This window comes from Nannospalax galili, unplaced genomic scaffold, assembly GCF_000622305.1.
Source record: "Nannospalax galili isolate Female #2095 unplaced genomic scaffold, S.galili_v1.0 scaffold231, whole genome shotgun sequence".
Classification (NCBI taxonomy): domain Eukaryota; kingdom Metazoa; phylum Chordata; class Mammalia; order Rodentia; family Spalacidae; genus Nannospalax; species Nannospalax galili.
This window is the reverse complement of record NW_008330120.1, coordinates 3,305,559-3,327,112: the sequence shown is the minus strand read 5'-3', so window position 1 is coordinate 3,327,112 and position 21,554 is coordinate 3,305,559. Positions and strand designations below refer to the sequence as shown.

The 21,554-nt window shown below is 49.0% G+C and overlaps 1 protein-coding gene across 2 annotated transcripts; it reads left to right on the top strand.

The window, feature by feature from the left end:
* Nucleotides 1-3,324: 3,324 nt before the first annotated feature.
* On the top strand, nucleotides 3,325-20,246 carry Rae1 (ribonucleic acid export 1). Of its 2 annotated transcripts, none has more exons than XM_008842528.3 (12): nucleotides 3,325-3,459; nucleotides 5,698-5,792; nucleotides 6,309-6,413; nucleotides 8,937-9,029; nucleotides 12,744-12,830; nucleotides 13,673-13,759; nucleotides 13,859-13,930; nucleotides 15,162-15,269; nucleotides 17,145-17,251; nucleotides 17,333-17,408; nucleotides 17,874-18,068; nucleotides 19,834-20,246. In XM_008842528.3, the coding sequence occupies exons 2-12, from the start codon at nucleotides 5,703-5,705 to the stop codon at nucleotides 19,918-19,920; spliced, it is 1,107 nt and encodes a 368-aa protein (XP_008840750.1). In that variant the 5' UTR covers nucleotides 3,325-3,459; nucleotides 5,698-5,702; the 3' UTR covers nucleotides 19,921-20,246. The 2 variants fall into 2 exon arrangements, with proteins under 2 accessions (XP_008840750.1, XP_029424022.1); XM_029568162.1 differs by having other exon boundaries at nucleotides 13,829-13,930.
* Nucleotides 20,247-21,554: the final 1,308 nt, after the last annotated feature.

Genomic DNA, 21,554 nt, shown 5'->3' with positions numbered 1-21,554 from the left:
TTACCTCCAGTTTATGACTTGAAATTTTCTTAAAATAATTTTCAGTGGTTTGGGAAATGGTAAGTGAAGAGTGACCACACTAAAGTCTGGCTTTGCTACTGAGCTTCATCAGATGCAATTGAGAAATCGGTGCTAGGCACTATTTGGGAACCATCTAGAATTCTAACTCACAAGATGTGCTCTGAAAAGGATTACTGTAAAATAGCTATTTTAAATGGCAGCTGGTTGGGGCTGGAGAGATGGCTCAGCGGTTAAGAACACTGGCTGTTCTTGCAGAAGACCCAGGTTTGAATCCCAGCACCCACATGGCAGCTAACAACTGTCCGTAACTCCAGTCCCAGTGGATCCAACAGCCTCTTCTGACCTCCGTGGGCATTGCATGACACAGGTGCTCTTACCTACATGCAGGCAATACACACATACACATAAAAATAATTTTTTAAAATGGCAGCTGGCAAGAGATGTGCCCTCAAGGTACCAGCATCTCCTGGGCTATGTGGAAGAATGCTGGGCTGGAAGCTGCTTAGAGTTAGGGTGACAGGAGTGAACACAGCAAAAGAGGTTCAGGGACTCCTAGGTATTCCTTAAGGGCTCATAATGACCCTCATAAAACCAAAAAGCTCCTTGAAATATCCCATTTTCTGGGAAATTTAACTGTCATCATTGGTAATGCTGTGATTTTGGAAGTCACAATTCCATTGAGGAAGGGAGGGATGGGGACCAATGCACTATGTAAAACGTGAAGCAAACCCTTCAGGATATCTGCCTAGGGCCTCCTCCAGGCCCTTGGGGTTTGAAGCAGGATATGTCTGGCGCTGCTGAAGAGAAGCGGTGCTCTCAGAACTATGCCACAGGCCTGAGAACAAGAGACCAGCCTGTCCCTGCAGTCTTCTACCCCTCGGTGCGTGGCCCAAGAATACAGCCCCGAAGACAAGCCAAGGGCGCCCTCTGCTGGCAGGAACTTTCCGATCCCTAAAATCCACTATTTTGGGTGGGAATTTTGTTAAAATTATTTTCAAGCCATTTTTTTTTTTTTTAAAGGACTTGACAGAAAAGTCTGAGGTAGAAAAAGAAGTTGTGGGATCCCAGGAGGATTTCTGGTGAGGATTCCTTAGAGCCTCTTGACCCATCTGCTCTGAGTGCCTTGTTCCTTGAGAAGGCACTCACCGTGTCTACACGTGGCAGCCGAGCAGTTTGCAAAACTTTAAGCCAGCTTGTTAGAACTTTTCAATTAAAATGTCAAAACTTAATATCATTGCAAATGGAAAGTTGACTGGTGCTGAAATTATAAGCAACCTAGTCATTTAGAAATGGAATGTAAACTGTGATCATCCGTAAATGTTCTGTGTAAAAACAGCAGAAAAGTTTGCTAGTCACAATCAAAATTTAATCTCAGTATTTTTATTTTAGAATGAATTAGAAAGTGAAATGCTGTGTAGCATCTTTCACCTGTGAAGGTGTAGCTAGGCTTTCAGGCCAGCTCCTTACATTCCAACATTATCTCTACTTACTGCCTCCCTGGAGGCAACAAGTTACAATCTGGTCTCACATCCACGAAACAGGTGTGGTTAAAACAAATAATGATGACCCTCTCAGTCACTGTGAGGAATAAATGGAATTACTCCTATATGTATGTGTTTTTACAGTACAGTTTAGAAGCAGTTACAGAATGAGTTGCTATATTTGGGTGAGCACACTGCTGCTGGTGTACAGACCGGACTTGCAACAGCAGCTGCCCCATTATATGCCCCTAAATAGCAGGGATCTTGGCTGTATCTTAGAAGCATCTAGGGAGATTTAAAAAAGAATAATTTCCTGGATTCCACCCTAAACCTATTAAAGCAGTCTCTGTGGGTGTAGTATCAAGAGTTTTTTTAAGCTCCCAGTGATTCTGGCTGCCTTACTGGGGTCCTTGGTGGGGTGCTGGCCCAACCACCTCTGTTGGGAATTCTGTAGAAATGTCAGTTCTCAGGCCTGCCCTAGACCTGCTGGATCTGCATTTTGCAATAAGATTCCCACAGATCCTAAATCTCTGTGAAAAATTCAGGGTGTGCATACCATACTAAGTTCTGAAGGAGAGGATCCAGCACATGTACAGTAGCCTCATGATGTTAAGTCACTGGGTAGAGTGTTGCAGGCTTGAAGACATTAGGACTAGACATATGCCTCATAGCTGAAAAAAAGGGATAGAGCAGCTAGATGTCAAAGAATGAACAGAATGATCTGCCAAGTTGCCTATAGGGACCAGACTCCGCAGTCTTACACTTCATAAGACCATTGTAGAGCAGGAGGCATACTAGTAAAAATAAAGGACGCCCTCTTATGGTGCCAGTGAGGTTGAGATATACCCACCGATTACACCAGCAGGACAGAGACCCTAAAGTTAAGGTGTTGCATTGCTCTGGTGACAACGGAAATTCGTGTGAAGCCTGTCTGATATGTGTATCAGGACGCAGGGTCTCTTACCCCCTGAGAATACTGTGCTTAGTTGCTAGTTTTTTAGAGGGAGATGACTGGAACTGGGGAAACAAGGGAGTCCAGACCTCCCACCCTATGGAGTGGCCCTCCTAGTCACAGGAACCTTAGCCCCTGTGAAGGACACAGTACAGAAGAAAAGTACTTGGACTCAACGCCTGCTCTTGACCCCAACAGAAACAGGCCAACTAAGAACCTCAGTGTAGTCATCCCCATTAGTCATCCGCGTTAAAGTTCTATGTAACCAAACTGAAACTTAATCGAACTTTAAAAAAAAAATCAATGAGACAGCAGCCAAGTTCCTAAGCAGGAGGGTTTCTCCAAAGTTCCTGTGCCTTAACCTTCACAACCAGGTAGGCTCTGATGGCAGTCAACCTTTTCCTCTTGGAGCAACCAGTCGCATTTCGTTCTTTGTTCCGGGCACTCGGCCTGTCTCTGCATCTGAAACCACCTCTTCTATTTGGCGCACCGGAACCCTTGTCCTAGGATCTAGCTAAGTTTGTCGTTTTGTCTGACACTTTTACCATTCCACGGACTGTTACGTAGAGCGGATCGGCCTCATCGGGGTTCAGGACGCCCCCGAGGGCGGACGGGCGGGTTCCAGCCTCGCCGAGGATGGCCTTGGACACGAAGTAGCGAAACCGTAGTTGTTTTAGACGTTTAAACGTTAAATATAATTCAGATACCAACGACGACAGCGCTCTGCCCCAGCCCATTGCCTGGCAACTGCAGCGGACGCGAACTTCCCACCAATCCGCAAACTGCTGGCAGAAGGACTTCCTCTTGGCTTCAGTATTGCTAAGTGCGTATGCGCACTCGCGTTGAGCCCGGCGACCTCGTCTCTGACGCCTTCCGGGCGATCCCGGAAGTAGTTCGTGGAGCACGCACAGTACTCCCGTAGCAATAAGACGGTATCCTCCGGCTGAAGGCGAGTCGGGCTCTGGGGTCTCCTTCCCTCGCTGTCTTGGCCCCGCGGCAGAGCAGGTTGGTGGCCTGGGTCCCGCCGTGTGCCCCTCGCCCCGCCATGGCCCTGAGAGAAACTGAGGCCCGGCAGGCTGGTCCTGCTCCCTCGGCGGCCCGGCCGTTCCGGAGGCCAACGGCTTCCGGTGCGCGGCCCGGGCCAAGCAGACGAGCCAGAGGGTCGGGGCCGGAGGCCAGGGTATGGCCGCGAGTGCCAAGCGCCCCGCGAGACCCGGTCCGCACAAGCGCCCAGTGGGAGCGGGTCCTCAGCCAGGCCGTGTCTGCCTTCTGAGGAGCCTGGGCAACCTAGTGCAAACCGCCACGGCGCGGTTTAGAGCGTGGCCAGCACCCCTGGGAGTTCCGGGGGAGTCCGCAGACAGCTGGCGGGCCGAGGACGGGATGGATGGGGTCAGCCTGCTCTCGGGGCAGCTGCGGTGCCCAGAGCCGCGGGAAGGGACGCGCTGGCCCGGGCGGGTCCCGGACACCCGCCTGCTGGGCGGTCTGCAGCTCCCCGTGCGCTGCACTGCGGGGTCCGCGTCCGCCCGCCAGCGCTCGAGTAAGTGCATCCCCGGCCCAGCTTGAAGAGGAGGCCGCGGCAGGTGAGCCCGCCGTCTCGGGCGCACACAAAGCAGGTAACAGTGTTGGTGTGCTACAGGCGGGAAAACAAAACTGAGTTGTTGCCAGCGAATCGCCGGTGCTTGGACTGCAGAAGCCCTCGCCCTCCTTTGCCTGCCCCTGTAAGCACTCACTCGGCGTCTCCAGCGCATCTTTGCAGTCAGCAAGCCGTGTTGTCTCTGACGTGAAAATGCTTCTAGCTGTTGCTCGGGCTTAGGACGTCATGAAGCCAGGAGAACTTAGATGCCTTCCCAAAATGCCCTGCAGTTTCTCCCTCCTGTGTTATCTGAAGGACGTCACCCTCATTAGCAAGTAGATTGCCAAGGTGTTAAGCTCTTTCTGGAGAGGCAGCTGACATGGTAGACTTTGGGGTGTAAAAATGTGCAAATCTGTAACCGTTGGAAATGTGACAGTGTATGCAAGTCACTAGGGAGCTATAAAGCATAGATTTTCTCCAGGGAAGAAAAATACAGCTGTTGTTGCACTCACTATGTGCTAGACACTCTTCCATCTTTTTTTCTCAAAACAGGACTTCACATAGACCAGGCTGGGCTTAAACTTGCTGTATAGCCCAGAATGGCTGGGCCTCCTGACCCTACCTCTCAGGTGCTGAGATTGCGGGTATTCGCCACCTCACCTGCATAATTTATTTCATTTTTTTATTATCATATGTGGGGGCAGGCATGCCATAGCCCACATGTGGAGGTCGGAAGGGGACAGTATAGAGTCAGTTCTCTCTATCAAACTCTGGTCACTAGACTTGCACATCAAGTGCCTTTACTACTGGACCATTGCACTGCCATATCTGCATGATTTGGTGTGGCTCTCAGCATGGCAGGAACATGAGGCCTGGTGGGTGGCAGGTGGGCCTGGTAGACTACAATGCCAGGAGAAACGCAGTGGTCAAGAGTCCTACTGGCTAAATGAAGTTCTTTAAAATTGTGGGATTCCTCCCAGAACTGGTGGTTTTCCTGGGTAACTTCATGCAGAGATGTTGACCTAAACCAGAGTAAAGAATAACCCCAGGGGAGCCCTAAAAAAGGAGGTCCTTCTTGCCAGATTCCTGGTGTATTGCTCACTGTGTCTGTAGAGAGAGGACCTTTTTTTCCCTGGCTGGCGCTGGCAGGTGCTCTGCTGTAATGTGTCAGAACTGCCTCCTTGGTTCTGGCAAGGGCATTGTACTAACAAATAGAGGAAACTAGATGTGGAGTGTGTGCAAATTCTCCCATCTTCATTATTTTCTGAGTCTAAAACTGCTCTAAAATTGAAAGTCACTTTTTTTTGGCTTTTTGAGACAGGGTCTTCCTGTAGCCTCAGCTGGCCTGGAGCTCACAGAGATCCACCTGTTTCCAAAGTGCTGGGATTAAAGTGTGTGCTACAACGCCAGGCTTGAAAGAGACGTTTTAAAAAGCACTCTGTTAATCCCAGCATTTGAGAGGCAGAGGCAGGTGGATCTGTGTAAGGCTAGCCTGGTCTACACAGTGAGACCCTGTCCCCAAGAGATAAAAATAAAAACACTCTGCCTGGTCCATCTTTGGATCTCTTCTGAAGAGAGGAGGCTGTAAGCCTTGAGAGTGCTCTCCTTTACTCTTGTTGTACCACTGAGAAAAGGCCTGTCTTTAACATCTTGGACTTCGTGTTTTTCAGCCAACATGAGTCTGTTCGGATCAACCTCTGGGTTTGGAACTGGCGGGACCAGCATGTTTGGCAGCACAACGACAGATAATCACAACCCAATGAAGGTATTACCTAGTGCTTCACAGAGTGTAGAAGAGTCCAGGCCAAGGTGTCCTGCATTGGTGACAGCTCAAGGAAAGGGCATGAGGGCCTCATATGGGATGAAAGCTCTGAGGCATCCTCCAACATGGGAGCACAGAAATCATCCCTCCCCCAGAATACTGTCCTCTTCCTCCTTACCTGCCAGGTCACCACAGTCACCCAAGCCACCTGTGAAAGCTACAGCTTCCCAGGGCCAGCTGAGGACTGATGGACAAGGGGTTCTGCAACAGGCCAGGGGGCAGGAGACACTTAACCAGACTCTTGGGGCCACCTTGTGCAAATGTCACCTTTGGGCCTTATGTCTAGAGTTCTTCTAGTCCTAGCAGTGCTAGGCCTGCCCTGGCTTGATCAGAGTAAGGAAAGGGCCAATCCAGTAAGCTCCTGGGGCAAGGAGAGAAGAGCGCAGGGTATTTAGTGAGAAGGAAAGCAGCTTTGACACTGAGGGCGCATGCATTTTAAGCCTGACCTTCCCTCCGCAGGATATTGAAGTGACGTCTTCTCCTGACGATAGCATCGGCTGTCTGTCTTTCAGCCCACCAACCTTACCAGGGAACTTCCTTATTGCAGGATCATGGGCTAATGACGTAAGTGCTCCTCAGATGAATCTCCTGCGTAACAAGGCTAGCTTGCCCCTCAGCTCCATTCTGTACTGTGTCACTAAGGTCTATACGTGGCGTTTTCCAGGAGACCATGTAGAGGCTGTGAGCCCTTCCGAATGGCAACATCTCAGCCATGTGCTGCTCAAAGGATCCACATTCCCAACTCAGATGCACTGTTCATAATGTTTAAGGACCTTTCTTGGCATCCAGAAAATGTTCTTCAGCCTTACGGTCGTTTTAGATTTCACATAACAGCACAGATACCTCGCAAACCTTTGATTACCCATCATGTGTACCAAGGTCCATCATAGTGTATAGAAGAGAGGCGGGAGCACGGGTGGGAAACAGGCTCCGGGTGTGAGCAGGCACTCCACATGAAAGGAGCAAATTTAGATCATTTTGCCACATTCATTATCAGAAATTTATGTGACAGACTTATTTTTTTCTACCAAATTAGCACAAACAAGAGGCTTTGATGAGTAATAGTGTGAACAAGGACGAGCTTGAACCTTGCATGCACTGCTTGTGGGCCCTGTGTGGGTCAGAACCGCTCTTCAGGACATAAGAATTGGCAGTACTTTTCAGAAATCTTTCAGTTCGAGCCCTTTGTCCATTGATTCTGCTTTTAGGATTTGAGGAAGAAATCTGATGATGTTCTTGACGTATTATCTGCATTAGTCTCTACCACAGCCAGAGTGTGCTGATCTCTATCAGGATGCTGACCTTATACTTGGATCTGAGTAAGCCAGCATGCAGATCTGCACAGTTAAGCTCAGGGTCTTGAGGACCAAAGAAACAGCTGTAATGGTGGCGCACTTGCTTAGAATGTGCAAGGCCCTGGATTCGATTTCCAGTACCACGGGGGAAAAAAAACAGCTCCAGGGCCATACTTTTAGCCGCTGCCCAATACTGCTGCGCTCCTTAAAAAGGTGGCATTGTGCTGGTGAAAAGGTGAAAGTTCTATCCAGTGGCAGTGATAATGTAGGATGTGTTCATATGTGTTACCCAACACAGGAGGCAGAGAGGTGGGTGGATCACCACAAATTCGAGGCTAGACATAGAAAGAACCACCACCCCCGCCCCCAAAAAAGAAAAAAAAAGTGTTCTGGGGAAAGATTACAAATTGATCTGTGGCGGTGTAGCAGGGAGGATGCGGGGTGGAGGGGAGTGAAGGTTGAGCAAGTTTGCTTCCTTAAAATCCTTTTGTTTTATGTGAATGAGTGTTTTGCTTACAAGTATGTTAAGCACACCCATGCATGCAATGCCCAGAAGGCCAGAAGATGGCATTGGATCCCATGGAACTGGGACTTACAGATGATTGTTAACTGCCATGTGGGTGCTGGGAACCGAACCTGGGTCCTCCACAAGAGCAGCCAGTGCCCTTAACCTTGAGCCATTACTCCAGCCCTCCTTTTTTGTTTGTTTTTTGAGATGGATCTTCCTTTAACCCCAGCTGGCCTGGAACTAGCTATGTAAACCAGGCTGGCCTCAATCTCACAGTGATCCACCCGCCGCCGCCTCTGAGTGCTGGGATTAAAGGCGTGTTGCTATGCTTGGCATGATTGCTCTTTAAGATTTATATTTTCTTATGTGTATGTCTAAGCTTATACCGTGTGTGCGCAAGTGCCTGTGGACACCAGGTGTTGGATTCCCTTGATCTAGAGTTACAGGAGGTTGTGAGCTACCTGACATGGGCGCTGGGATCTGAATTTAGGTCCTCTAGAATAGCATCATATACTTGTCACTGCTGAGCCAGCTTTCCAGCCCCACAAGTTGCTTTTTATACTATATGACTTGCTGCTAAAATGTGTTAGAAAAGGTCCTCTTGCAGAGGATCTGAGTTCACTTTCCCCTATAACTAACTGCAACTGTAATCCTCTCATTTGGTAGGAAGAGGCAGGAGGGTCAGGAGTTCAGAATCATACTCTGATACATAGTGAGTTTGAGGCTAGCCTAGGTTACATGAAACTGACAAAAAAGTAAATAAACTTAGAAGTACATTCAAACATGAATAGGTGATGTTGCAGGCTTTGAAAGCTGCAGTCACAAAAGAGGTTTGTTCCAGGGCGTTATGTTTGTTTGTTTTTAAAGAAAACGTGTGCATTAGCTGAAGACTGAAAGCACAGACCTTACTAGCTATCTGGGGCAGGAGCAGAGTGATGTGGATTTTCTCCTCATATTTATAAAATCTCCAGAATACATTTAACAAGGGGAAGCGTTTAGAGCAGAAAAGTGTGTTTCCCCAGCAGTCTTCATTCTGAGCGGTCACAGACATGTGGGTGGTACTCAAGAGGACAGCTATCTGCAGTGTTGGGTGTAAGCAGTTTGGTGGTTTAGCAGTAGAAAAATAGCTGCTCGTTTACACATTTCAATTGCTTAGTTCTTAAAGTTAGAGAATCGGATTGATAAAGAAGTCATGTAGTAAATCGTACTGGTCAGTCAGGTGTATCGGATGCACTTCAGGCACTGTGAATTGCCTGCTTGCCTTGATTTGTGTTGTTCTTACAGGTTCGCTGCTGGGAGGTTCAAGACAGCGGGCAGACCATTCCCAAAGCCCAACAGATGCACACGGGGCCGGTGCTTGACGTCTGCTGGAGTGACGTATGTCTCCCTTCATTTCTGGCGCACTCCTGCTTTTTAAAGTGCTGTGTTGTTCAGAATAGTTGGTAACTCTCCATACAAGCTGAACCCCTGTGTCAAAATGCTTGTGCCCAGAAGTAACTCAGGTTTCCACAGCTTTTGGATTTGGTAGGCAGTTGAGCAGTAGATGCTCAGGTTTGGAGTATTTCAGGCTTTGGGGTTAAGGGTGCTAACCCTCTAGCATGTATGTGTCTGCATGGTAGAGACTCTGAGCTTCTGAATGGACGTGCAGAATGTGTTTCCTTTTCTGTCATGGCTTAGAGAAGGGAGAGAGATGCTTTTTCTTTTTTTCTGTTCTGGGAATTGAACCCATATGCATGTTAGGTGAGAGCTCTGTGATGGAGATGTGTCCCTAAGCCATTAGTAATTTACTGATGCTCTTGATGTTAATTTCAGTTAGGTGCATCCTCTGAAAACTTTTCTTGTGATTGAAAAAAAAAAAAGTGTTGAGGCCCAGCATGGTGGTGCATGCCTTTAATCCAGCACTTGAGAAGGAAAGGGAAGCGAATCTCTGTGAGATAGAGGCCAGCTGGGCTATAAAAAATGTGGCTTGACTGTGAAGCCACCTCAGTGATTCTTATTTGAACACTTGTTCTGGGCATTGGTTTTGAAGACTGTGGCACCTTTTAGATACGGGACTTCGATGGCAAACATGGAACCATAGAGGTAGTACTGGGTGGCTGTAGCTTCCTGGTGCCTGCCTGAGGGTGCCCTGAGACATGACAGGTCACACTGCAAGCTTCACCACCACAGGAGGCTCACCAGCCTCCCTTAGTGTGAAACTCTGAGGTAGAAGTTGTGTTAGGTGTGGTGTCACAGAGAGGGGGAATAATGTAGCATTTCACTTGGAGTACATAATTCTTTTTTTTAATATATTTTTATTATTTTTATTTTGTGTATGAGTGTGTTGCCTGCATGTATGTGGGTGCACCCCTGTCGTGCATTGCCACCGAGGTCAGACGAGGGCATCGGATTCCCCTGGAACTGGGGTTAAGGATGGTTTGTAGCTGCCATTTGGGTGCTGGGAATCGAACCCAGGCCCTCTGCAAGAGCAGTCAGTGCTCTTAACCACTGAGCCATCTCTCCAGCCCCAAATACATAATTCTTTTTACGGTTAAAAGATTTTTTAAAAATTGTGTGTATGTGCACGTAAGTGCGGGTGCTAAGGGAGCCAGAGGCGTCAGGCCCCCAGGAGCTGAGTCATAGGAGGTTGTGCGATGCTCAGTGTGGGCGCTGGGGTCTGAACTTGGGTCCACTGCAGGAACAGTACACACTCGTAGCGACTGTGGCATCTCTCCAGGTTTTGTTTTACTTTAGGATGTTTTTATTTGCATGTGTGAGTGTGTGTGAATCTATGCTACGTTTGTGCGGGTGCCCTGGGAGTCCAGAAGAGGTGCTGGATCCCCTGGAACTGAAATTACAGGCAGTTGTAAGATTCTCAGTGTGAATGCTGGGAACCCAAAGTGCTCTTAACTGCTGAGCTATCGCTCTCCAGCCCTTGGTTACATAATTTTTTGACGCCCTTCCTATTTCTGAATATGCCATGAACTTAGGTATTTGTTGTTTGCTTATAATTTTATTTTTATTGATTGATTTTTGTGTACTGTGTATATGATGTGTTATAGACATGTGGTCTATGTGTCGTACATGTCCTGTGTCTTCCTCTCTTCTCCACCTTATTGGCTTGAGACACAGCGTCTTCTCATTCATCCATACGCTGGCCCCTTTGCCTAGGCTGCCCAGCCAGCAAACTCTGGAAGCCCACCTGTCTTCACCCCCCCACCCTCCCACTGCCCCCACCTCCAGTGCTGGAGTTAAAAGTAAGTATGTGCAGCCATGTCTAACTTTGTACAAGGGTGCTGGAGATTGAACCCAGATTCTCATACTCACAGAGCACGTGCTTTCACTGAGCCATCTCTTCAGCGCTTAGGTTATTTTAAAAGTAGAAGTTTGGGGCCGGGCACACGCCTTTAATCCCAGCACTTGGGAGGCAGAGGCAGGCAGACCTCTGTGAGTTCAAGGCCAGCCTGGTCTACATAGTGAGTTCCAGGCCAGCTGGGGCTATAGGGAGACCCTGTCTCTAAAAGACAAAAAGAAATAGAAATTTTGGGCCGGGTGTGGTGGGGTACACCACTGACCTTAGCACTGGGGAGCCAGAGGCAGGCAGATCTCCATGAGCTAGAGACTAGCCTGGTCTACATAGTGACTTCAGGGCAGCCAGGGTTACATAGTAAGACCCTATCTCAGAAACAAACAAAAAAGTAGAAATTTTACTAGTCCAGAAAATCCTAGAGGGGAAAAAAGGAATGCATTTCTGTTATTAGATAGTGGAAATGGTGAGAGTGTGTGTTTGCTTTGTTTTGCTTGGCTTTTTGTTCTTTTTCTTCCCCAGGTCTAGAACAGGAACAGTTTAAGTGTGTGTGAGGGTGGGGAGCATTTAAACAGTGAAATGACCCACGTACAGAAAAGCCAGAGGGATGGGTGGTGCTCTTCCTGGGCTGCAGTGGGAGGACTTCAGGTGAGCAGAGGAAAGTCTAGCCTCTGTCTTCCCCAGCTCTGGTCCCTGGAAGCCAGTGCTCAGCTTTCCATCCCTAAGTTTTGCTTTAAAAGAATATCATACATGGATTTCTATAGGCTGGAGCCTTCTAAGGAGCTTCTGGCCCTCAGCATTATGCATTGGGGGTCCCTCAGGTGGTGTGTGTCAGTGGTCTCTCCTTGTAGTGAGCACCAGTCCATGATGTGGTGTGGCATGTGTCCAACATGTGGAGAGCTAGTCAGTGATTTCAAATGGGAAGAGTTTACTCTGGAGGGTGGTGGGAAACCTATGCACTCTGAAACCAGACATGAAGCAGTCTAGACCCTAGGTTTGCAAACTGTGGCACATTGCCTGGTTTTGTAAATGAGGTGGTTTTCATTGTATGATGTGTGCTGCTTTCAGGCTTTGGGTCGGCAACCACTGTGGGCTCTGAAAGCCCCACACACTCAGTGCTCACCTTCTAAGCTAGTTTGCAGTGGTTACTGTCAGTGTAGTTTTACTGCGTACATGTTGGAGTATTGGACACAAAACTGAATGAAAGTAGTAAGTAGTCTGGGTGCGCACATGTCTGTGCGTGGAGAGGGAGGCAGTGTGGCCAGCGTGGCAGCTGGTGAGTCGGGGTGAGTGAGCATGCACTGCTCTGCAGGACGTTGCCACACATCTAAGGAAACAGAACTTTAAGGTGACCCACACTTGCCTTTGAGGAGGAAAGCTTGGATCAGGGATGAGAGAGACTTGGTTTTCTTTTCTTTTTTTAATACTTTGTTGCGTTTATTTATTCTGTGTTTTTGTGTGCATGCGTGTGGAGGTCAGAGGACAGCTGTTCTCCCCTCCCGCCATGATAGAACTCAGGTTGGCAGGCTTTGTGGAGCACCTTTACCTGCTAAGCCACCTCACCTCCTGGAACTTAGTTCTCATTATCTAGCTTCAAGTGCTACTTGATTTTTAAATCCTGTTTATGTGTTCTCTCCGAATAATCAGTCTGTAGCTGCAAGTGTATTGTTTATGGCACTAGTTTGCAATACCCTGGTTCTTAGATGAATGGAAAAATAAAACTGCAAAACAAGCATGTTTGCCTGACATTTGAGTGTTTAGGACATTTGCTTAGACTGCCAGACTTTGTTTCTGTTTTATTTTAGGATGGGAGCAAAGTATTTACAGCATCATGCGATAAGACAGCCAAGATGTGGGACCTAAACAGTAACCAGGCCATCCAGATCGCACAGGTGAGACGCCTCTGTAGACGGGCTGGCAAGACTGTGTCCCAGGGGTGTGGTGGGATTGTAATCATTCTTTATTGTAGAAACAGTTTAATGGTACCAGAAACCTTTTCAGTGCAAGAAGAACGTTTTGTAAGTATGCTTATTCAGATGAACTGGTGTTTCACGGAGCCCTTTATCGTCCATATATCGAGGCAGTCATGAGAGTTAGTGACATTAAACCTATAAAAGACAAGGGTAGGCAGGCCTTGGCACACTGGCGTTCCAGCACCCGTGTGTGGCTTGCCCTTTTCAGCTGCATGTGCTCACTTGTCATCCAGCAAGTGCTTGGTGTCTGCCAATGCCAGGCCCTGTCATCAGGGGTTAGAAATACAACAGTGAGTCAAGGGCGGCTTCTCATACCCATGGAGCTTTCGTAGTCTCAGGGACAGCAGGCAGATTCTCATGTGTACACCACTAAGTAGGCTAGTGAAGAGAACCCCTCTGGAGGCCCCTCTGGTTGAGGGTGGGGCAGGCTCCTGCCATGGGCTTTCCATGGGCATGTACTAGAGCATGTCCTAACATCTTAGTCAGTGCCACCCTAGTAGATCAGCTCCCCACTGTTTCTAAATGACTCCCCAGGAAGGGCCTTATGGTCACCATTAATTATGAATGAGACTTAAACTTGTGCTGAAATGGAAGATAGGTCATGCCCTTATGTAAAATATTTTGGGTTACGGGAGAAGACTTAAAATGCCCTTTAATTTTTGTTGAGTATAGCCTGATACTTAAATTAGTTCCTTTGGCTTTCTAGAACTAAAGCTACTGTGCGCATTGTAAATTAATGTTGGTTTTTGTCTTGTTGGAAGCATGATGCTCCTGTTAAAACCATTCATTGGATCAAAGCCCCAAACTACAGCTGTGTGATGACCGGGAGCTGGGATAAGACTTTGAAGGTGAGCTGGCAGCTGAGGAGTCGGTGCACAGTGAAGATGGGTGTCCGGGCAGACGGCAGCTCCCCACAGTCTCTTCCTCACCCTCCTCCTTGTTTTCAGTTTTGGGACACCCGGTCGTCAAACCCTATGATGGTCTTGCCACTTCCTGAGCGCTGTTACTGTGCCGATGTGGTAAGGAATCGCACTTCCCTTTAAAAAGCTGAGTCAGCATCCCTCTGCTTATGGCATCTGCGGTTAGCAGGTGATCTAAAATCCTTCCCCTTCATGAACAGATGTGTTGGGATACAGCTTAGATTGTTCCCGCCCTCTTGACATTGGGGGCTGCATTTGTTCTAGAACTACTGAGTGCTGGGTGCGGGGTTTTTGTTTCGTTTTGTTTTCTTAAGTTGCTGGACATTGAAAGCCTGAGCTTTGTGTCACTTGTTACACGGTGTGCCACTAGCCTCGTGACCTCCCTACTGTGGGGACGTGATAGGGTGTGGTGGTTGAAGAACTTAGGGTGATCTTTTGTGGTTCCAGTGTTTGGGGACTGATTGAAGAACTTCCTCATCTATTTAGTCTTAATTACCATGCCAGTAATTTCAAAGTTAAGAGGGTTGTTTTATTTTCTGTGTGAGTGTATTGTGTGCATGTATGTAAGTGTGCCTGTGTTGTGAATGCTCTCAGAGGTCAGAAGAGGGTGTCAGAGCCCCTGGAACTGGAGTTACAGACTGTTGTTAGCGGCCATATGGGTGATGGAAACCAAGCCCCAGTCTTCCGCAAGAGCAGCCAGTGTTTTTAACCACTGAGCCATCTGTCCAGCCCCAAAGTTAGGAGTTCTATCCTCAGAAATGTGCCTGATGGGGCCTGATGCCCACAAAACATATTTTGAGTAAAGGTTGCGATTACATAGAAACTTACACTCAAAGACAGGAGTGAAAACCCACATGTAAGCCATAACCCTCTGGGGAAGAGGCAGCTGCCACACTGCTATAGTTTCAGGGTGTTCACACTTCACAGTTAAAAGCCTAGGGCCAGGTTGCTGACAAAGGCCTGTAATCACAATACTTACTCAGGACACCCTGGTAATAGGATCATGAGTTCAAATCCTGCCCAGGCTACATAACCACAGAACAAAGCACCCCAGCATCCAGGAAAGAGTCTTAAATATACGTGAGTATGTCCTGTAACAAATATGATTTGACACCACCAAATTATTAAACTTTTAAAAATTCAGGATTTGGGGGTTGGGGATTTAGCTCAGTGGTAGAGTGCTTGCCTAGCAAGCGCAAGGCCCTGGGTTTGGTCCTCAGCTCCGAAAGAAAAAAAAAATTCAGGATTTTGTGAGTAATGCTGATTGAACACTGTCATAAAAGACACTATCTCTATGTCAAATGTGTGTCTGCTCTCGTCCGTTCCCTAGATATACCCAATGGCTGTCGTGGCCACTGCAGAGAGGGGCCTAATTGTCTATCAGTTAGAGAATCAGCCTTCAGAGTTCAGGAGGATAGAGTCTCCACTGAAACACCAGGTGGGTCTGAGACCATTGAGAAGCACACATGTGGCACCTGTTATAAAATGGTGCCTGCATGTGGAGCTCAGGTATGTATTTTGAAAAGCCTGCCAGTATGCTCAGAGAAGCTGAATTTATGAACGCATGCACACAAATACTAAGTGCCGCCCATCTGTGGCTGAGCCAGACTTCCCTGTCCTCCAAACACTCAGAATAAAGACACCCTGGGTGGCTTACACCTCCCAGTCCCCTGGTGAGCTGGTTCCATTGTGGTCTGTCACCTCCACTTTCAGCTCTGCCTTCACATTTGCTTGCTTACTGGGTCTTCCTCCAGCTCAGTCCTTCACTGGCCAACGACTGCCTCCTTCCCGGCTCCATTTCTCCTCTAGCCTGTGTCTCAGCACATGGGATCAGTTCCTGCTTGGAAACAACAGTCAAGGTTGGGACCCTCCTTGTCTTCTGCACCTGATTTTCCTGCTGCCTCCTGCCAAGTGCAGACCAGGTTTTCTGGAGGCCCTTCGTGGGAGAGCTCCTGTCTGATAGCCTTTGCAGGAACCCAGTCTGTCACTAAGTCCCTTAGCACTCCACTCAAGTGTGCCCAGGTCTGGTTCACCCTGGGAACCAGACCTTCCTTGACTCTCATCCTCTCAGAGCCATGTGCATTCCTTTCCCCTTCACAGTCCCAAGTCTTTGTTCCCGTACCTCCCACTTGGCTCGCTTTCTCTGTTAAGCCCCAAGGCTTCACTGAGACCAGTTTTGGTTTAACTCCAGTGGCGTCCACATCACTCGAGCCATGGGCACTAATGACTCCATCTTAGGGGAGCTCCCGATGAGTCTCATCTTATCAGTGGAGCCTCTCCTTACCTGTTGTAGATATAGGGGTCACCCTTGCTTCACTCTCCGGTTCCCTCTCAACCTCCAATCAGTTACATAAAAATGTCATGACGTTGCTCTTAGATAATATCTTGGGTATGACACCAAGAGGCAATAATGAAGTGGAGCTGTACCAAACTTCAGACGTTCTGCACAGCAAGGGAGCTGTCGGCATTGAGAGCCTTAGAGAATATTGGAGCTGTGTTGTAAAGGATATCAGGAACTCAGTAGCAAAACCAATGACCCGATTAAAAACTGGAATACGACCCTTTTCCAAAGGTGACCTGGCCAGTGGGAATGTGAAAAGGCAGTCAGTGTTAGCACTGATCCAGCAGCCTACTGGGGTTTAAGAGGAATGAAAGGATTTTGAAGAGACGTGAACTCCTGCACTTGTTTTAGTATCGTTCACAATAGCCAAGGAAGTGGATGAAGGACATGGGTGTACATACGAGGGAATGCTGTTTAGCCCTAGAAGAAGGAAGCCTGTCATTGCCACAACATGGATGAACCTGGGGCCATTATACTAAGTGCAGCACAGGACAGACCCTGCCTTACTGCACCTGATGTCTGCAGTGTCTACAGACTGAAGTGTTGGTTGGATAGGCCTAGCATATCTACAGTGTACAAAGTTTGCTCTGCCCATTGTTCTTGTAAGATGGGCTGGCTGGTAGACACTGCTTCCTGGCCAGAAAAGCAGTGCACAGACACTGGGGACTAACTTGAAAGGTACTTCCTGATCAGATTGAGAAAACTGCTCCCTTCTGGTGCAGCCCAGTGCGACCAGCTCTAGTGCTGGAGCCTTGGACTTGAGGCCAAGTGTCCACAGGGGGGTTGAGCACAGATGGGCTCTGAGTCTTAGAGCTATTAGAAGGCTAGACAGCAGCACTTTCCAGAGAGAGACAAATACCTGCATGTTTGAATCATGTTTCTGGTTTTTCTAAGGCCTAAAAATAAGGTAACATTTGCATTCACGTGAACTAATCTTAACAGGCGATACTATCCTTTTTTATTAAACCATAGCATCGATGTGTGGCTATTTTTAAAGACAAACAGAACAAACCGACTGGTTTTGCCCTGGGGAGCATCGAGGGGAGAGTTGCCATTCATTACATCAACCCCCCAAACCCGTAAGTGAGACTTGACTACCTGGGATGTTCACTCGAGACTTATTTCTGAAAGGGAAACTTAGGTGGGCCTTCACTTTTCAGGGCCAAAGATAACTTCACCTTCAAGTGCCATCGATCCAATGGAACCAACACTTCAGCTCCTCAAGACATTTATGCGGTAGTGTGTAGAATTCCCTTTCACCTAGAAGCTAGACGTGGAGATCGCTCTCCCAGTAACTTGGGATCAGGAGTCAGAGGAGCCTGTGTCGTACGCAGGTTTCAGTGTCCGTTACGAACCTGTGTTTGGGAATGCAGACTTGAAGCTTGTGGGGACCATGGCATCTCTTTATGAGATTAGTACAGCCTCCACAGGTAGTAAAGATCAAATTGGTTTGCTTTTTTTTTTTTTTTTTTTAAAAAAACACTTTCCTTGGGTTACTTCTTGTGACCAGTGAGTTCACAGATGGCACAGGACTCTGACTGCACGGTGGCTCCAGGGGGTGGGGCTAGTTCTGAGCTGACAGTTGACCAGGCAACATGGCTAGTGAGCCAGATGTGAGCGGGTGTTTTGTTTGTGTGTGGCCTGCATTGGAAGAGACCTGTTTCTCCACCTCTCCCTCCCTCTGCACATCAACCTCTGCAGGTGAACGGAATCGCCTTCCACCCCGTCCACGGCACCCTTGCAACTGTGGGGTCTGACGGGAGGTTCAGCTTCTGGGACAAAGACGCCAGGACAAAGCTAAAGACTTCAGAGCAGTTAGATCAGCCCATTGCAGCTTGCTGCTTCAACCACAATGGAAACATATTCGCGTATGCCTCCAGCTATGACTGGTCCAAGGTGAGAATCTCCAGGTCTACCCTGGGCCCTCAGGCAGCTAGGTCAGGCTCTGGGGTCACCTTGAGTTGTGATCCTCTCTGGACTTGGCTGTGTGCTCTCTAGCAGGCCTTGGCCACTTCCCTGGCAGGACTGGCAGGCCTTCCTCATGAGTAGGCTTCGGTGCCATCTTGAGTCAGAACCAGGCACAGGGGGAAAGCCATGGGGTGGCCCTCCCTGTTCTTCAAACTGCTGGGGCCGCCACTTGGAGACAGACGGGAAGGGCTGGCAGAGTTAGGAAGCTGTTACCCTTTGGTGATGGTTCTATGGAGTGGATGTGCCACTGTCTATGTTCTCTGTGGAAACCACAGGTTCAGTTTTCCAAAGAGGGTGTGTTTTTTTGTTCTAGTGGCTGAAGTTGCTCAGGCCTTGGTTGTCCCCTGCCCCTGTTCTGTGGCGCTCTTTCCTGAATCCTCTCTGGTGTGCCCTAACAGCCACATCAAAGCTGCACTTGGGGGCTGGAGCAGTAGCCCAGCCGTTAGGAGTGTTACTACTCTTGCAGAGGACCCAGGGTCAGTTACAGCACCCACATCAGGAGATTCTAGCTGTACCTCCTGTTCCAAGGGATCTCATGCCTCTTCTGACCTCTGCAGGCGCTACAGGCACTAAAACACATGCCATTAAAAAAGAAAAACAAAATGAACCCTACATTTTTTGAGGATTGGCGGCTCACGCGGTCATTCTAGCATGAGGGAGGGAGCCTGTGATACTGAGGGGAAAGGAGCACACCTTCTAGGCCAGCCTGAACCAACTTGGCAAAATCCTGTCTCAGACTTGAAATGGGCTGTGTAGCTTGACAGCCTAGTGGGTGCTTAGAACCTGCCAGGGTCTTTGGTTCAGTTCCTGACCAACACTAAAAAACTACATTCTGTTTTAAGTCATAGAGCACTTTATGTTACAAGCACTTAGAAAAGAGGAAACACCCTGGGTGCCATCCCCAGCAACCCCCTTCAGAAAAACACCCAAAATAATTGAAATAGACAGTAGAAGAGTGAGTCAGAAGCTGAGGGGGGAGTCCACTCTAGTTGCTGCCTAGAAACTGAAGTCTGATTCTTCCAGACAGCTAAAGTCAGCTTATCTGGGAGTTTTTAAAACAAGCAGCTCAGGAATCTGCTCCAGAAGAGCTATCTCCAGGGTGAAGTCCGGCTCCATGAGTTTAATGCCAGCTTGTAGCTCGAACAGAGCCATTCAAAAGAGCTGGGGTTTGCGTACTGTGATAATTAAGTCACCCTTGATCACCAAAAACCCCTAGAACTTTCTAAACCTGCCTGCTGGGATGAGAGTAAAAATAGCAGTGCAGCCACCTTCCCCCGCTCCCTCCAGGGCCTGTGAGCGCCTGGCTGGTCCTCCCTAACTCTCAGATCTGTCATGTCCTCACCTGCTATGACCTGCTGCTCTTTTCCCTCTGAGACCCTACTCAGAGGGCCTGCCTGGCTTTGCTGGTATGGACTGGCTGTGGCCCAACCCTCCAGGCCCTGCTGATGTTTCAAGGCCCCTGACACCCCTGAACCTCTGCTTCTGTCATGGGAGCTGTCTCCCTGGGGGATGGGTGCCCTCCCTTGAAGCATCACCCATGATGCAGGATGCCAGTGACCACGGGCCCAGGGCCTGCTGAGGGCTGAAGTCTTTTTAAGTGACTGTTACCTTCTGTCCATTGGTGCTCAGCACAGGGTTTGGCATGAGTGTAACTTGCTTCGAATAATGGGATCACTGGTTTTTTTTCCTTTAGGGACATGAATTTTATAATCCCCAAAAGAAAAATTACATTTTCCTGCGTAATGCAGCTGAGGAGCTAAAGCCAAGGAACAAGAAGTAGTGAGCTGCGGGGGCCGGCGGGGCTTCCCTCCACTCCGCCTCAGCTGCACAAACTCGGGCCCTGGCCACGGTGGGCCTCTGGCTATGGATGTGGTCCACGCTGGAGGGAAGGACATTCTTGCTCAGCAGGGAGCTGGCGATTTGCTTCTCCGTCATGCTCCCCACTGCAGCCTTCCTGTGACTCTAGGTGATGGACAGAGTCTCACGGAAGTCAGATCTTGTGGGTGCTGCTTCGTTCAGCAGTGTGTTGTATTAGACAACGCTGGGAAGCTGTCTGTGCACCCTGTACTGTGTTTTACAATAAAATATTTTGAGGTTGGCCCACTAGTTCTGTCGTCCTCCCTGCCCCTCAGGAAGTAGCCACCCCACTTAACATCAGATTATTTCAGCATTTTTGTGAGCCCCACCGCCACCCCTGCCTCAGTGTTAAAGGAAAGTGGTTTATCACAAGCCTCCTGCTGCTGGGAAAGGTGCTAGCTTCATGACCAGAAAGGCTACCTTTCACAGCACAGGGAGGGGGACACGATGCACTTCTGCTAGCCTGTCAGCTCTCTACAACTCTCACTGAGCCCATAGACATGGGAGAAGGTCCAACAGGTGACTGTATCCCTGCCTGAGAGCTTTACCAAGGCAGGTGTGAGACGGCCTGGGGTTCGCCTGTAGTCCCAGCTTTGCAGAAGGCTGAGACGGGAGAGTTGTGAGTTCCAGTCCTGCTTGGGCAGCAGTGAACTCAGGGCTGGCATGAGCAACTTAAGCGAGACCCTGTCTCAAAAATCAAGGAGGGCTGGGGATGTAGCTCAGTGCACAGTGTTTACCCAACACACACAAGGCGAATACGGGCAGAGCAAAATCATTGTATGACAGTTAAGTCTGCTGTGGGTGTTTCCATCTTCTGAGGAGGGTTTGACATGAAAAGCTGTATGTGTGGAGCATGCAGTGGCCTCCATTTGATGTAGCACACTGGGGACCATCCTGACACCATCTGCTGGGAATTGCACACCCGTGCACTGAGAGTCAAGATGAGCGCTTTGGAGACGAGGAAACCTTTGCATACTTGCCTGGAAAATAACCCAGCTCCTCAAATCAGCTGCACCTTCTTGTACTTTTCCTCCCCGTGGGCATGGAGCAGGAGACAGATGCATCACGTAGCAGTCGGTGGTGGCCCCAGCTCCAGACCACGCTGTTGGCAGTGCTGTGGTGGCGATGTCGCGGCTCCTGTGCATCTCTGATCCAGCTTCACATTCCTCCCTGTCCAATTGATCAGGTTACTCCAGGATCACCGGGACTAGGAAGAGCTGAGCCTCCATTCGCTCTGACGGGCTTCCTGGCGGTGCTGGCTACTTCAAACATACCGCAGCTCCGGGTTAGCCCAGCCCCTCTGCGTGCCAACATCCCCTTTGGGATCTCCCCCCACACTCCCCTGAACCTGGCCTTTCAGGCAGGTGCCACAGAGACCCAAGTTTCCTGACAACCTGGAAGCAGGCACTGCCCACTGCCTTCAGATACTGGCAGATCCCTCTGCTCTCACTGGGGGCCTAGGGAACCTGCAGCCTGGAGTGCCCTGGCCCCCGGCCTCATCGTGCATGGCCTGGGAGGTTGACACCTGGACAGTGTGGCAGGACCAGGCCTGGTGCT